The sequence below is a fragment of the Gossypium arboreum genome, chromosome 12, assembly GCF_025698485.1.
Source record: "Gossypium arboreum isolate Shixiya-1 chromosome 12, ASM2569848v2, whole genome shotgun sequence".
Taxonomy (NCBI): Eukaryota; Viridiplantae; Streptophyta; class Magnoliopsida; order Malvales; family Malvaceae; genus Gossypium; species Gossypium arboreum.
In genome coordinates this window covers 112,958,310-112,975,330 of record NC_069081.1, presented here as the reverse complement: position 1 = coordinate 112,975,330, position 17,021 = coordinate 112,958,310, and the positions used below count along the sequence as shown (strand labels likewise).

General features: G+C 34.9%; 2 protein-coding genes across 4 annotated transcripts; both read left to right on the top strand.

Annotated features, from left to right (window-relative positions):
* Positions 1-1,421: 1,421 nt before the first annotated feature.
* LOC108479789 (phosphomevalonate kinase, peroxisomal) lies at positions 1,422-7,095 on the top strand. Its single transcript, XM_017782577.2, has 10 exons — positions 1,422-1,652; positions 1,797-1,947; positions 3,088-3,185; positions 3,429-3,538; positions 3,636-3,688; positions 4,074-4,460; positions 4,703-4,807; positions 4,998-5,225; positions 6,210-6,332; positions 6,672-7,095. The coding sequence occupies exons 1-10, from the start codon at positions 1,645-1,647 to the stop codon at positions 6,936-6,938; spliced, it is 1,530 nt and encodes a 509-aa protein (XP_017638066.1). The 5' UTR covers positions 1,422-1,644; the 3' UTR covers positions 6,939-7,095.
* A 3,092-nt stretch (positions 7,096-10,187) lies between these two features.
* Positions 10,188-16,747, top strand: LOC108479447 (extra-large guanine nucleotide-binding protein 3-like). 3 transcript variants are annotated; one of them, XM_017782051.2, is made up of 9 exons: positions 10,188-10,530; positions 11,466-12,611; positions 12,735-12,872; positions 13,821-13,925; positions 14,001-14,180; positions 14,684-14,861; positions 15,171-15,418; positions 15,629-15,801; positions 15,983-16,747. In XM_017782051.2, the coding sequence occupies exons 2-9, from the start codon at positions 11,646-11,648 to the stop codon at positions 16,575-16,577; spliced, it is 2,583 nt and encodes an 860-aa protein (XP_017637540.1). In that variant the 5' UTR covers positions 10,188-10,530; positions 11,466-11,645; the 3' UTR covers positions 16,578-16,747. The 3 variants fall into 3 exon arrangements, with proteins under 3 accessions (XP_017637540.1, XP_052878790.1, XP_017637538.1); XM_053022830.1 differs by having other exon boundaries at positions 10,207-10,530; positions 11,409-12,611; XM_017782049.2 differs by having other exon boundaries at positions 10,207-10,530; positions 11,338-12,611.
* Positions 16,748-17,021: the final 274 nt, after the last annotated feature.

The window sequence follows — 17,021 nt, the reverse complement described above, 5'->3', positions numbered from 1 at the left end:
ATTATTACAGCTCAATATAAACTCTTCTTTTTCAATAAAATAATCAGGATATATAATCTTGATATATACTTTTGAGATTAAGAAAATTTCATCAAAAGCCCTAAAATTCTTCCATATTCTCAAACTCTAATATAAATATAACCTTTTTAATTTTTAACTTTAAATACTATTATAACAACGTCCAAGAGATCTATTTACTTATTAAAACAATATCTAATAAGGCCCATGTAAAAAAGATAACATATAAATATATCTGGGTTATCTCGCATCATAACTGATCAAGTTACTAAACAAATATTACTGGATAGTCTTGACTCTAACATATGGAGCCACGAATGAAAACAATCTTATGGAAGATGTTGAAGAGGAGGTGGATGCATCTCTTTATTAGTGAACTAGCCTCACTTCTCAAGTACTCCATGTATGCGGCTAATAAGTCCTTGGTAGAAACGAGGTTGTTTTGTTTGCAACAATTTTTATCAGGGATAAAAAATACATCGAAACCACTCAACTTCCAACGTGTGTTTTGTATGAAATGGCAACCAGTGCAAGCTCAAGACTGTTTAAAGGCATTCGTTGCCATCTGCCTATGAACAATTGTGGAGGCTTCCCTAATGACTCAACAGTTAAGCCCCATTGATATGCTTGGAGCATTATTGGCAGAAACAAATTTTTGGACACAGATTGAAGCTGATATACGATCGTTGACAAGCTTGTTTTTTGATTTAATTCTTAAATGCACTCTTGGTTAGCTTACTTGTCATCAAGAGATCAATCAGCATAGTAATAGGACTTCGAGTCGGATTGACCTTGCAACAAAGAAGAGGAAATATTGCAATTCCAGCCACAATGGGGATCTGCTCACTTCTTCAATTGCAACAAGGCGCTATTGCTTCTGATGAACAGATCGAGAAAATTGTGCCAATGGGTTCCCAAAAATCACACCATTTATTATAATGGGATATTATCTTCAACTGTACTAGTCTGTTGTTACAAGTGAGTTGATTCAGTTGTAAGTCAAATTTTCTTGTTCAAAGGCACGTTGGTCTTTGGTTAAAGGTTAGCTGTTTCTAATAAGTGTAAAGGCAGGTAAAAACACAATCTTGAAATGAATGCTTTTTTTCTCCATTTCAGCGGTCTTAGTTAGTCAAAACAATTATACAATATTTTTTTTGAGTGTTTTACTAAATTAATGTCCGAATACTATTTTTTTAAGTTACCATATTTGACAATTTAATTATTTAATTATTATATTGTATTAAAAAACAGTAACATCACAACAATAATGTATCTAAAAAAATTCACTTCAAAATAAGGCTCAGCATTGTCAACAAAACCATTTTTTTTTATTAAATTGGAGAGAAAAAGCAATAAGCATTGGTTGGTGAACGGGCCCCACCATACATAGTTCTCGACGTCAAATGAACACAAACATTTTGACCGTTTAGTGCTGACTGCCAATTTACTCTTCTTGTTTGGTTTGCTGATTACTGAGTTAGGGAATCTCTGATTCAAGGTTTAATCCCCATCCCCTATAAAGAAAAAATCTCTTATTCCTTTCTAAAGCTCTAAAATTTCTTCCACTTTCTTTTCATTACTTTATATACCCACTTTCAATCTCCCAAATCCTAATCGTTGACGACAATGGAAGTGTAAGTTTAAGTTCGTTCAACCCAAGTTTTTGTTAATTTTGTTTAAATTGTTGTAGATTAGCATGAATTATGAAAAGGGTATCTTATTTTCGATCACTCCAATGATTTTAATCTTAGTTTTGATTAATGAATGTTAATTTACAGCGTTGCTTCTGCTCCGGGAAAGGTTTTGATGACTGGGGGATATTTAATTTTGGAGAGACCAAATGCTGGGATTGTTCTGAGTACAAGTGCACGTTTTTACGCTATTGTTAAGCCAATTCATGAAGCTATCAAGCCTGAAAGCTGGGCATGGGTAGGTTACTTTTTCCTTTAGTTTCCATGCTTCTATCTTTTTTGCTATACTTGCAATCATTTCCTTGCTTTTAAAAGCTCTGAGAGCTGGTATGAATGATTATCATGTTTCAATTTTATTGTAAATAAGAAAACCTGACGCTGAATTATAAAGTCAACTCATTGAATTAAATGAACATGATCAAAATCAAAGTCGCTTGTGGAGTTTCTAAAACTTCACTTCTCGCGCGTATGATATTGATCTTTGATCCCTTTCTAGGTGATTGTTAGAGTGTCAGGCTTTATAACTGTTTATTCCTCACTCTAAAAACAATAGGTTTGGTAATATTAAATTGCCGTCGCAACACATTATGGATGCATCATAATGGAAATTAACACTACTAAACTGTAATATTGGCGCAATGCTATTGTGTACCTGAATCACAACTGTTGCAACTGCAACCCGTTATGTAATGGCTGCAATGGCGATCAAATGCAATGTAATGGCTGCAACATAGCGGTATTACATGGGTTATGATTGTGCTTCTTTTACTGTCTATTTCTTGTCTCCTGCTCACATTTGTTGAGATTTTAGGCACATGAATTGTGTTTTTGTTGATATGTCATCTTATCAAGTTTTGCTCTTCAATGCACAAGATGTGTTTGTCATATTACCTAAATGCTAACCTTACTATCAGATTTTGTGTTTCTATTTGTTTCGTGTATATATATTATTTTTATGTAAAAACTCGTTAGTATCAAATTAGCATTTGGAGATGTTAATTGATATTGCAGCATTTCCTAGTTTTCTAGATAAATGTTTCTATGTTGACTTTTCATTCATCTAAAGTTAGAGGGTCATAGCTCATGTTAAACTTGAGCTTTGTGTGGCTTAAAATTCAAGTCAGATCAAGAATAATCTCCTCTGATAGTTGTTAATTGATTTTGAAAAATAAATGTGATTTTCAAATTATAATTCATTTCCGCAACAACCGCAATGTGTTACATAACAACCGCAACTGTAATTTAGGACTAGTTTTCTTGCTTGCCGTAATCAGCAAATTCACTATTAAATGCTATGGTAACTTTCACTGGATTATATCGTGCTTTACTGGTGAAGTAACACGTGGTCTAAACTCTTGTCCTCTGTATTGTCTTTCAGTCTTGGACCGATGTCAAGCTAACATCTCCTCAGCTTTCCAGAGAAAGCATGTATAAATTGTCTCGGAAACATTTAACACTTCAGTGTGTATCTTCAAGGCAAGTTACATCATATGATTGAAGTTTTTTTCCTTGTATATTCTAGTGTCATAGTTGCATCCTTTTTATTATGGATGCCTATAGACTGCATCTCTTCCATTATTGATGCGTATCTAGCATTAAATAAGTTTAAATAGTTATCCCTGTGTTTTTTTATTCCAACAATTTATACAAAATATAAGCCAACTATTAAAGAAGCAAATGATTGTTAAGTTTAATTATTTTTTTGGCTTACAATTCCAGTGAATCAAGGAACCCTTTTGTAGAAAATGCTGTTCAATATACTATAGCAGCTGCACATGCAACATTTGACAAGAATAAGAAAGAGGCATTAGATAAACTACTCTTACAAGGTAATGTTTAACCTTGCATTTATTTATTTATTTTCTCTTCTTATTACGGAAACCATACCTTCAGGGATCTAATAATGGAACTGAATTATTCATGCAGGTCTTGATATTACGATCTTAGGTTGCAATGACTTTTACTCATACAGGAATCAGGTATTTTAGTTTTTCTAATGGTTGTTGGAACTGGAGCGGCTGGTCGGACCCGTTGGACCAGGAATCGGCCAGTTTACTGGTCTGGACAAAGGGTAGAACCAGCTTTTGAGCAAACCACTCGGAACTGGTTGATCTGGGCTAAAAAACTAGTTGACTTGGTTTTACGATTTTTTTAAATAATTTATTTAATTAAAACCGGATCGGCTGGTTGAACTGAAAACCAGTAGTCGGACTGGTTCGACCACCGGTCTGGTTTTAAAACCCTTGGTTTTTCTCTCTGATATTCTTTATAGAAATAGAATATATCTTCTTGAGACAAATATTTACTATTTATTTATTGTGGCATGTAAATTTTAGTATCTGCCTGTTCTTGTATTCTTCGCAGATAGAAGCACTTGGTCTTCCGTTGACACCTGAAGCATTGGCTACTCTACCACCGTTTACATCAATTACATTCAATTCTGAGGAATCAAATGGAGCAAATTGCAAACCTGAAGTTGCAAAAACTGGATTGGGTTCATCTGCAGCAATGACAACTGCCGTAGTTGCTGCTTTACTTCATTATCTTGGTGTTGTTAACCTTTCCACCTCTTCTGCAGATCAACACCAAGAAAATAAGAATTCCACAGATCTTGATATTGTGCATATGATAGCTCAAAGTGCCCACTGTATTGCCCAAGGTAAAGTTGGCAGTGGCTTTGATGTCAGTTCTGCTGTCTATGGGAGTCAGCGTTATGTTCGTTTTTCACCAGAAGTGCTTTCTGCTGCTCAGGTCTCTCCCTCCCTCCCTGGTTGCGTGACTGGAATATTTTGCAATGGCAAAGTTCTGAATACATAAACTTAGCTCAATGTATTTTTATTTTTTGTGACAGCCTTAGGTTGATATAGAGTGAGATAATACTAGCTGCATGAGTTATCATTTAATGCTATTGCATTGCTGCTTGTGGTTCACCACCATGGCTGTTTTAGTGACTTCTATTTGGATTCTTTATAAGATATCTAGCAATGTTGCAGGCTGCAGTGAAAGGGATGCCACTAGAGGAAGTAATTGGGAACATTCTAAATGGAAAATGGGACCATGAGAGGACTGAATTCTCTTTGCCACCATTAATGACACTTGTAAGCATTATGAGCTTCATTATTTTCCCACTTAGACTATAATGCTTTTGTGTAAGCATAAATGGTACTTTCTCTGTGTTTTTCTTCTTTTGTGAAGAAACTGAAAGGTGGCTTGTCCATCTTATTAAAATATTTTATTACTAAAATTCAAGTATAGTCAAATTGTCAAAATGATTGTTTGCTGACACAGTTACTGGGAGAACCGGGAACCGGTGGATCATCAACACCATCAATGGTAGGTGCTGTTAAAAAATGGCAGAAGGCTGATCCTGAAAAATCCCAAGAAACATGGAGAAAGCTGGCCGATGCTAATTCAGAACTTGAGACACAACTCAACATGTTAAGAAAATTAGCCAAAGAACACTGGGATGCCTATAAATGCGTGATTGAAAACTGTAGTAGGCTTAAACCAGCAAAGGTATTGATTTAAACTACTCCCCATCATTCTATAATTCAACAAATAGAATTTCCTCATGATATTTTTTATTGAAAAAATGAAACTTTTGTCTTTCTAGATTCTGATTTCTTTTTCAGACTTCTGAACTCAGCAAAAAAAAGAAAGAAATTATTTAATTTTGTCATACCTCACTTTTTTAGAGTGGTCCCTTGCTCGGGAAGGTTTTCTAGTGCTGAAGAAATAGTGCTTTACTGATTGCTAGAAATCTGTTGAATCATTTTACACCCATTATTAATGGTAGTCTCTTGCTCGGAAAGATTCTCTAGTACTTGGGACAATTGAGAGTTTAAAGACAGCTACAGACTTTTAAGGGCATCTTTCTGCTATAGGAATGCTAATTATAAACCTTGTAACTGATAGCCAAACAGCTAGTTCCAAGTATCTTACCTCAAAGATTGACTAAGTGGAGATTTTATGGCAAGATTTCAAATGTGCCTGTGAATTGTTATGAAAACTCAAAGATAAGATGCAGTCTGATCCATAATTTTAATGTGTACGTTTTTGGTTACTTGTGTCTTGTGGGTGGGTGAATAGCTGTGGGAAGAGTACATTGGCCAGATATTTCTCCTTCCTACCCTTCTATGCAATATCTTGAGTTCCATGCCAGCTTCTTTTCAAATTAGTGATATTCTCCTTCCAAGGATGTCAAGCTATAGTCAATGTTGGCAATACTACGCAACACTATGGTCTGCAAAGATCTATTAAGCTGTAAAAGAATAGCTTACTTGTTTTATCGCACGGCTCAAATTTTGGTTTCAATTTCTTGGCTTGTATATTTGGTAGATGGTTGGATCAATAATCAAAGAAGGCTCTCTTTATCATAATTGTTAAGAAAGTTGGTGAGATTGTTTGGTTAATTTCCCGAGTCTTGTTGGTCTATTTTGTGCTATCTTTCCTTCCAAATGCTGATTTTTATGATGTCTCCAAAACCAATTGCTTGGACAGTGGATGGAGGGAGTGACTGAGCTGATCAAAGCAGAAGTTGTCAAAGTATTGCTAAAGGCAAGGGAGGTTATGCTTGAGATCAGAAATCACATGCGAACAATGGGAGAGGCAGCAGGTGTTCCGGTATGTTATTATCCCTTTGATTTGATGCTTATAAATGTCCAATTTTTCATTCTCATGTCTGCTAAAGATGTAGAAAAAATAGTGAAAGATGGAATAATTTTATCCTCTTTTTTATCTGATTCTATTAAGACGTTAAAACTGTTGACTTGCAAGGCATAATTGATCGCTTGACCTTGCTAGATCCTAAATGGACCATCTTTGTGTTTATATTGAGTTGTTCCAATAAACTTGTTTGCAGCAGGCAAAGGCTGATAATGATCAAATTTTGTATTTCATTTTAATATAGGGCATTTCCTTTACATTTTACATCCTTTATAAATCGCTTGAACATTATTGCAGATAGAACCCGAATCACAGACTAAACTTTTGGATGCTACTATGAATATGGAAGGAGTTTTGTTGGCCGGGGTTCCTGGAGCAGGTGGATTTGATGCAGTCTTTTCTGTTACCTTGGGTGATTCTAGCAGGAACGTGACAAATGCATGGAGTTCGCACAATGTTCTGGCCTTGTTAGTTAGGGAAGACCCTCAAGGTGTTTGCTTAGAAAGTGGCGATCCACGATGCCGGGAAATCATTTCCGCAGTTTCTTCAGTCAACATCAAGTGAGCTTTGATTAATTGTTTTGCGTTTGATGAGTTCGGGATGTCATTTAAAGATTTGGTGGAAAACATGATTTACCAGAGAAATTATACTGTGTTCTGGAGATATAATTTAATTGGGAAATGATTTCAAATAAAAACAGAAAGCCTCCCCGTTGGAAGAATCAGCTCTTGTACATTTAAGTTCCTTTAGTGCCATAGAATAAGAAAAAAGGTTATCCCTTTTGCACAATTGGTTAAGAGTTCACCTTGCATGTTTTGCTTGAACGAACAACCATGGACATTTTAGCGTGAAATCAACTACTGTGGGCGTGCTGCTATCCACATATTTAGCACACATCTTGAGCAAAATTTGTAGTGATTGCTTCCAAGGCTTAGTTCAAGCTTCTCAAAACTCTGCCATCATCATTCATTCAAATCCTATAATTGCAACTGTAACATTCATGATCTACATCCAAGCATAAATATACTATAAAAACACCAATTATTTGATTTAATTGCTTTGGTATGAGATGCATATATTAATAATCAGAGAAAGCTACTAGGATCATAGGAATTAAAGGCACGTTTAAATCACACAACATAAATATCTTTCACTAAATCAAAAAGGTTTTGACCATAATACATTTTTATTATTATGAAATTGACCATAATGCATTTAAGTGAAACAAAAGGTTGCAGATTATCAAAAATGAAAAAGAAAATGACAAAAAGATAAAAGAAGAAGAAGAAGAAGATATGAATACATATCATTGAGGAAATGGGGTAGGCGGAATTGGTGACTGAAACCAAAGTCAAGGAAAATGACATGTCACGGGTGAACTCAAAAGTGGAATGCGGCCTCCACTTGTATGCATCATCAATAATTTATTATTATTATCTTCATCTTCATTATCAACATATTTCTCTTAATTTTAAAATAAATTTATTGAAAATGTCAAGCTCTATGCTTAATTCATTTATTAGGTAAATTTTATGTAATTAATATCTATTTATTAGACCTAGCGTGCATTCCACGTTAAAATATACAACAGTTATAAATAATTTATTTTTAAGTTTGATCATGTTCGGTTTAATTAGTTAAAAATTTTAAATTTTTATTTGTGTTGTTTGTATATTGTTCATAGACATATTCGCTTAACTTAAATAAACATATTCATAAATAATATCTGTGAACAATAAACAAACAAACATGTATATAAATATATTATTTTAGATACAAAATAGTTAAATATAAATATCAATAATTATATTATAAATAAAGAACATGCAAACTAAAATAATTTTATTAATATATACTAATGGACCAATAAACAAGTTTCAAATTATTTATTAAATAAGCTTATTCATGAATATAAATGAACTGAACAATTTTTGATTACGTTTGATTTGTTTAATAAATAAGCCTAAAATTTTAATCATGTTTGTTTGTTTAACTTAATAAACGAATAAAAATCGATCTATTCATAAGCTGTCCATCAAATATTTTTTTATTTACGGTTTATATACCAATAGAAAATAATAAAGGCCTACAATGGCCCATGTCTGATCCACAATTTTCAAGCCCAACAAAACACATAGAGGAGTATCTCTCACACTCCTCTAGTCTAGAAACAAATATATCCTGGTCGTGCGGTTCCACCATCATTTCATCACACGCGCTAATTATCTTAGCGTGAACATCACCTAACACGCGAGCTCTCACTCGCTCCTGTCCTGTATCTCACTATCTTCATTAGGAATTTTTCACCATAAAAAAAAAAAAAAAAAAACTAATTTTTAGAAAAATTGCACCAAGGAATAAATAATTGTAACCAATTGTAAAGAATAATTTAATTGAATGGATATTCTCAAAAATAAAAAAGAATAATAAAAAAGCAGTGAATCACAATCTCAATATTTGCATACAAACTTTTTTTTTTTTTCTTACCAACATCTGAGTTGTAAGTTGTATTCAAAATATTCAGTTTGTGTTTTAAAAATATATAGAGTAGACATTGGTGAGATTTAACTCATAAGGGGAAAGGTGAAAGTTGTTACATAACATAATTTGTTGCCATATAGATTGGTTTAGAAATTAAAAGGTTTTTTAGCTGTAAAAATTATTTTAAAATTAAAGTCAACAATTATTTGGAGGTTAATTTAGTAAAAAAAATATTGTTTTTTTTTAAATAGATTTTTTTTTAAATTAGAGAAATAGATCGATTTTGAAGGGAGCGTGTGAAAATACGTCTAGTTGGATGCACTTTCTTTTCTCCAATTGTACATAGCCTGGGCAGATGCCCTGCATCGGGAATTCCGAATAAGTTTTCAAGCACATCTTGTCTTCAATTAATATCTACATTATTAGTCGATGAAAACATGTGTTAGAAGACACTTTTTTTACTTATCCCTCCCTCCTTTTGTTTTTTGTTTTTTTTTCCTTTCAGTCTCATCCCCCAACCTATAAAAAGATGGCTGTGCCCCCTACTCCATCATCTCTCTCGATCATCATCTCTCCCCTTTAAAAATTTCTCTCTCTCAATTTTTTTCATCGGAAATATTTATTTCTGTATGAAGTAGAGAGTGTGCTAGTTTTAAGGTATTTTTGAGTCACCAGTGATGCAATACAGTTCCAAGACACATATTTCATATGTTGTGCCTAGATGAGACCATTACCTTAGAAAGCCATCCTATGAAAGTTCAATTTCGGGGTGATGATAGTTTATGCAGTCACGAGTTGAAGTTTAAGTAGAGATCTCGATTGATGGCCATCATGTGGTCACAAGTTGAAGTATTACTCGGAGACCAGTTGACAGTTGTTATAAAGTCATAAGTTCAAGTTTTTTAGATACTTAGAGATGATGCCTTATAAATACCATACATAAGTTTGAAAGCATAATCATAGGAAAAAGCTGATGGGCTTCCCGGTATAATTAACTTATTATTTTTCTCTATCAAAGACGATAACCTTAATCTTCATCTCATCCAAAACCCGAGACTAAATTCAAGGCAAGAAATTCTCACAATTTTCACTCTCTAGCCAAAGTTTATCTATTCCTCTAATTTAAAAAAAAAACTATTTTTAAAAATATATTTTTTCGGACATTTTTAGCTAAATTAGCCTCATACTACAATTCAATAGATTAAAGTTACCTCATTTCCGTTTTCTCTCTTTATAAAAGATGTAATTCAATAAATAAGATTAAAAATTCCATATTAGAAATAAAAAAATTAATTTATTTAACTTAAAAAGAAAAACACAAAGACTCACTTCATATCACTAGTCTACCATGTATAAAGAAAAGAAAATGGGCCCACATATGTTTCTCTCTCTATCAATCTGTAGTTTTCACCATATCAGTATCATCATTCTCTCTCTACATATTTGATTTTTCCATCTGGGATTTCTCTGTTCTTTTTCGAGTTCTTCAAAGCACAGAAACGAAGCAATTCGAAGCAGTTCAGAAAGCAAAAAAGCTATTTATTGTTACTTATTTTTTTCTTTCTAATTTTCTTCTTCTTCTTCTTCTTCTTCTACTTTAGTTTGGTTCTCATAGATTTTTGAAATCAGGCTTAAGCCTCTGAGATTTACTTCCATTTTTGTCTTTTTCTTTCAGGTATCTTTTCTTTCTTTGACTTCTCTATTTTCTTTTCATCTTTTCTTTTATCTCCCATCACTTTACAAAGTGGCAAGATTAGCTCAAAAAAGGGAATTTTATCATATTCCTTTTGTTTTGATCCCTTTTTATATGTTGCATAATCTTTATTTCAATCAGTTCGTGTCTGGGTTTTTCTGTTCTTAGGGTTTGTTTTCTTTGTTGGATTTTTTTTCCTGTATACTATATTTGTTCGATGGACCCTCAGTTTTTTCAATGTTGGAATGGGTGTGACGCCTTTTTATTTTTATTTTTAATTTATTGTCTCTTAGCTTTATCAGCTAACACATGACTGCTAAAGTTTTTCACTGTTGACTGATTCATTTTTTGTTTTGCTATTTTAGCTGAAAAGTCTTGCTAGGCCTCCAGTATCGAATCATTCCTTTTCAGCTTGGAATGTCCATTGTTAATGTTTTGACTAGAAGCAAATTCAATCTTACTTTTTTTTAGTTAAAAAGGTTTTATATTTTCTAACATGGATCTCTCTAAATATTTGACTTCCGTGCATAATAATCTTATATGGGGTTTAGGATATTATAGGGTAAAAGTCTTCTCTTGGGCTAAAATATGAGTTTACCTTTATTTCGACTTTATTTTCTTTTGTCTCGCCACCAATTGTTCAAGTTATTTTATTTTCGACTTTATTATAGCGATATTTGGGCCTATCATATTTACCATTCTCGGCTTATGAACAATTTGATTTGATTTGATTGCATTTAATTTGGGTCAAATTATTGATCTTTCCTATATGTCCTTCCCAACTTGAAGGCTTGCCCATGGGATGACAATTTGTGTGTAAATTCTGGCTGCTTTGTAACTATTTCTGGTTTCATTGCAAGAAAGCAACAAAAACGAAAAGGGGCGAGAAATTCACTGTTCTGGTGATTGCTTTCCAGGTAATTTTGGGTGATTCTGGTTTTGCAAGTTATCTCTTATGTTATTCTGACAAAAGCCGGGAGGATGTTGAAGTTTATAACTGGACTTTAAAGAGTTTGATAGATATGGGTGATACTTGACAAGTTGTTTGAGACTCTGGTGTGGCACATAGCTCTTTGGTATTATTTTAGAAAAAAAAAATGGAGCAAAAGGAAAGTGAGAGTTGGAAAGAATTGGTGAAGAAAATGCTTCCACCTGGTGCATCTCTCCCTGAAGATTCTTCACAGCTTGATTACTCTATAGCTATGGAATATCAGGGTCCTCCGGTCACTTATGAACTGCCTAGAGTTGAGCCTCTTGATGTCAATCCACATGCCATACCTGCTGCAGAGTCACTCTCAGAGTCCCAAAGGTCAGTTGCTAATACTGGCCCTCCAGTTATTGAACCAATCCCCTTGCCAGTATCTTATATTGCTGATGTTGCAAGTCCGCCTGCACAGAGTCCAAGGGTTTCGGCAAGCTCTGAGTCAGTAGTATCTGTGTTGCAAAACCCTGATTTTTCTTCAGCTTCTCCTTCAGCTTCTCCTGGTTCAGTTCGCAATCCTCCAAGTAATCCTCCGAAACAAGCTGTTAATGAATTGAGGAGAGTGCCAGTTGTCACATTTAATACCGTTGAAAGGTCAGAGGGGAAAGATGTGGATATGGATAAGCCCGTTTTCCCTGAATTTGTTGGGGTTTCAAAGGAAAAGAAGAAGAAAAGAAGAATTTGTTATCGTTGTGGTAAGAGAAAATGGGAAACAAAGGAATCTTGCCTTGTTTGTGACGCTAAATATTGCAGCAATTGTGTACTTAGGGCAATGGGCTCAATGCCTGAAGGACGGAAATGTGTGACATGCATTGGCCAGCCAATCGATGAATCAAAGCGATTAAGACTAGGCAAACATTCTAGGCTCTTGTCTCGATTACTTAGTCCTCTGGAAGTGAAGCAGATTATGAAAGCAGAGAAAGAATGCTCTGCTAACCAGCTCCGACCAGAGCAGCTAATTGTGAATGGGTATCCATTGAAGCCAGAAGAGATGGCAGAATTACTTGGGTGCCCTTTACCTCCAAGGAAGTTGAAGCCTGGTAGATATTGGTATGATAAGGAATCTGGTCTCTGGGGAAAGGTAAGTTCTATTGCAGTATGCTGTTTTATGTTTCACTTGGCTTTTCTAATTGAACAAGTAGGAAGGGGAAACATCTATAATTTGGGGATCTGATTTGTTCATGACTTCTTATTGAATTGGCAGGAGGGAGAAAAACCTGATCGGATCATTAGTTCAAACTTGAATTTCACAGGGAAGCTTAATCCTGATGCAAGCAATGGCAATACTGAAGTTTATATCAATGGCCGGCAAATTACAAAACTTGAATTGAGGGTGCTAAAGGTAGCTTATAGTTAATACAGGATCTGTTATTTGTTTTTCTTAATCATGGTATTTCTTTTCGGTTTTATTCCCTGATCTTAGGATTCTCAATCTCAGGCTCCTTTTGGTACCAAGTATTCTCACCGTTTTTTACTTCCCATAGAGACATTTGCTTTAGAATTAGTGGGATTACTGGTTTGGGCTTGTGTGACATTCGGATGCTCAGCAGGGCGATTATACACCGGTTGTTGCTATATACTTTGTAAGATAGTCTTTGAGTCAGCACTTCAGGAGCAGCGGATATTCACTTTTACGTCCATTGTGTTTTAAGCATGCTTTCAGCAAAGTACTTTGTCTGTTTATCCCTTGGTGTTAGTGCCTACTCTTCACAGCCATGATATGGAACAAGCAGTGTTTGGTGCTTGTTGTTGCTTTTATTAGAGTTGGGTCAAATAGTTTAGGCATGTGTTTTATTTGGTGTGCTTGCAATACCTCTCACGTAAAAGAGCAACCTATCTGTTACATTCATTTTTGTAATTACCTGGCAAATATAACTATTGTTATGTACCAAACACTGTTAGAAGTTAAAATATATTGTTGATTAGAATTAACATGTCAAGGTTCTAAGAAAGTTGTTAGAGCTTTAGCTTCACATTCCTTCTATTTATATATATTGTAATTTTCCCATTTTAATTGTCCCGACTAGTATACAGCTATTCAAATATCATAAAGTTAGGCATGTAACTTCCATTGTCAAATCTTTGTCATTACAGTTTATAAGTAACAGATTCCTCTTAATAAACACTTTAACAACTAACTTTTTTGTTATTACGCCTTTTCTGTTAGACATGTTAATAAATGTTTTAGCCTCAGCAACTGATTAAAATGCAAATGGGAATGAAGTAATATATTAAATGTATATCCTCACTTCTTTAACCAATCATTGGTGTATCCATTTGATGCTTTCAGTTGGCAAATGTGCAGTGTCCACGTGACACTCATTTTTGGGTTTATGATGATGGACGTTATGAGGAAGAAGGTCAAAATAACATTAGAGGAAACATCTGGGAGAAGGTACGTAAAATATGAACAGCCGCAGTTGTGTCATGGGTATTCTGATGTGATCTGGATTTGATTTTTGCTATACAGGCAACAACTCGTTTTATCTGTACCTTGTTCTCTTTGCCTGTGCTCCATGGTCAACCTCAAGGAGCAAGAGAGGAGGTTAGCAATTATACTACTGTTCCAAATTATCTCGAGCAGAAAAGAACCCAGAAACTTCTTCTACTTGGGCTTCAAGGCTCTGGAACAAGCACCATCTTCAAGCAGGTGTGGCCTTCTCTTTGTTGCTAATAGTCTATTTTGCTCTAACTATAATGTTGTGTATTGCAATGCCAAATGTGTATTTGCATTGAAAATGAAAGTCAATCACTTCAGGGATTTATTGCCCAGATGGAAGTTAGCTAGGCTATCTTGCATGAACATCATGAATCTCTGCCATTCCAATCCATTAGTAGATGAGGAGTATTTAAGGATATGCAGTTTATGAAAGCATTGAATTTGTAGCTTTGCATATAGTTCAACAATGCTTTTAATGTTCCGGGCTGCATTTCGTTTTATTTCATGCTTTCTGGTTTAGGAACAATTGGTCTTATGGTGTACGGATGATTAAGATGTGGGCAAATTGCCTTTGTGCTCAAGTGATCAAATTAAGTTATTAGCATTGGCTACAGCTGCATTTATCAAGCAAAGTTAGCATAGAAAACTGATTGTTTCAGTCTTTCATTGCAGTCCATGTCATTTTTCTAATGTTCAGTATGCATATTGAACAGGCAAAATTTTTGTATGGGAATGGGTTTTCTACAGAGGAACTGCAGGATCTCAAGTTGATGATCCAGAGTAATATGTACAGATACCTTAGCATATTACTGGATGGGCGGGAGCGATTTGAGGAGGAAGCAATGTCTCGTATAAGAGAACTAGGTCCCGATGACCAGAATAGTGAAGCAGGTAACACTTGACAACATCAAAACCTTTCTTATTTAAACATAGTTTGAGCTTTTACGGTAGAACTTATTATTCCTGGTTGACATGTTTTATTGCATATATGTCTTTTTAATATGCATATTGCTTTTTTCTGTTTTATAATTGGCTGAAAGAGGAGGGAAAAAATAGTTTCTGACATTACTTTTCTGCTAGTGTTGTATAGAGGTTTGGTACATGATGATGCTTATAGGTCTCTTGGCCAAAAGCAAGAAAAATCATTTAACAGCGTCGCAACTTTTCCAGCATCTAAACTATACTTCAATCTTGTTTCAGGTGGGGAGGTCGACTCTAGTGAAACTAACCAGTGCATCTATTCTATAAACCCAAGGCTAAAGCATTTTTCTGATTGGCTTCTGGACATTATAGCCACCGGAGATTTGGATGCTTTTTTCCCTGCAGCAACACGTGAGTATGCTCCATTGGTTGAGGAGTTGTGGAAAGATCCTGCTATACAGCAAACGTATAAAAGAAAAGACGAGCTCCACTTTCTTCCAGATGTTGCTGAGTACTTCTTAAGCAGGGTGTGTCATTTTATTTTCTGTTGACTTTGTTGCCTGTATTTTACGTTTTATGTTTAGTATGTTGGCTTAATTGTTGCCAAATTTTTCTTGGCCATTTGATTTTCAAGTTATTCAACTCGAGGAAGATCCCAAGAGAAAAAAAAAAGAACAACTCATCTCAAATTCACAGCAATCTTTTGACCTATCTGATATACTTTTTGATTCCTTCAGGCCGTTGAGGTTTCAAGCAATGAATATGAACCATCTCATCGAGATATCCTTTATGCTGAAGGGATCACTCAAGGGAATGGTTTGGCATTCATAGAGTTTTCTCTTGATGATCGTAGTCCAATGTCTGAAACTTACACTGACAATTTGGAAGCTCCATCCCTGCCCCTGACCAAGTAATTATTCCAACCATTCTGTTATTATCATATGTTTAAGATTTATGGATTTGTTTCTAAATCATGTAATTACCTCCTACTCTGTCAATGGGGTGCTGCATCTTACAGATTGTCATGTTAGGTCATCCTTGCATCGTGAGCTAATTTATCATATATTTTTTTTTAATTTTACTTTTTACAGGTATCAACTTATAAGGGTAAATGCAAAGGGGATGAATGAGGGATGCAAGTGGGTGGAAATGTTTGAAGATGTGCGATCTGTAGTCTTCTGCGTGGCCCTTAGTGATTATGATCAGATATCGATATCACCAGAGAGCAGTGGCAGTGGAACGCTACTTCAAAATAAGATGTTGCAGACAAAGGAGCTATTTGAAACAATGATAAGGCATCCTTGCTTTAAGGATACCCCATTCGTGTTGATACTAAACAAGTATGATCTGTTCGAGGACAAAGTCAATCGGGTGCTGTTAAGTGCATGCGAGTGGTTCATGGATTTCAGTCCAGTTAGGCCTCTCCATAACCATCACTCCCTGGCTCAACAGGCCTATTTTTACGTGGCAATGAAGTTCAAGGATCTGTATGCATCCCTTACTGGACGGAAACTATTTGTCTGGCAAGCAAAGGCAAGGGACCACCGGGTGAGTATCGATGAAGCATTTAAGTATATAAGGGAGGTTCTCAAGTGGGAAGAGGAGAAAGATGAAAACTACTATGGGGGAGAAGATTCATTTTACAGCACAGATGTTAGCTCCTCGCCATTTGTGAGGCAAGAATGAGGTGCATTCTGAATTTTACTTGTATTCTTCCGGTTTAAAGAAGATTGTATAAGTGTTGTGCTTGCCTTGTTACTTAATTAAATAAGGATTAGTTGTTGTAATTTTTATTCTCTTTTGTATTATATATATATATATATATCAATTTAATGATATCAGTGAAATTTGCTTCATATTTGATTCTCCCAGACTGCGTTGTTGCGGGAGGTGAGAGGTTGGTTCCTAATGAGCTTTTTCAGATTTCGTTGTAGTTGTCGCTTGTGCCATGGGCCTGGATTGCCTAGCGGGCACATCACTTTATTGTCTTTTAAATGTTACTTTATTGTACGGTTATTATATTTTGGCAGAGAATAGGTGTGAGGATTTATTTTTGAGGAAAATAATATTTTAAATGTTTCTAATATGGGTATGCATTTCGGTTCGGAAGATTTAGATTTATAATGCTTA

Bases quoted from the DNA above. Each gene is read 5' to 3' on its own strand.
- LOC108479789 (XM_017782577.2), top strand. The intron at 3,186-3,428 runs GCAAGTTACATC...TTACAATTCCAG, and splicing joins CTTCAGTGTGTATCTTCAAG to TGAATCAAGGAACCCTTTTG. The intron at 6,333-6,671 runs GTATGTTATTAT...ACATTATTGCAG, and splicing joins GAGAGGCAGCAGGTGTTCCG to ATAGAACCCGAATCACAGAC.
- LOC108479447 (XM_017782051.2), top strand. From the start codon at position 11,646: ATGGAGCAAAAGGAAAGTGAGAGTTGGAAAGAATTGGTGAAGAAAATG. The intron at 12,612-12,734 runs GTAAGTTCTATT...TTGAATTGGCAG, and splicing joins AATCTGGTCTCTGGGGAAAG to GAGGGAGAAAAACCTGATCG. The intron at 14,181-14,683 runs GTGTGGCCTTCT...CATATTGAACAG, and splicing joins CAAGCACCATCTTCAAGCAG to GCAAAATTTTTGTATGGGAA.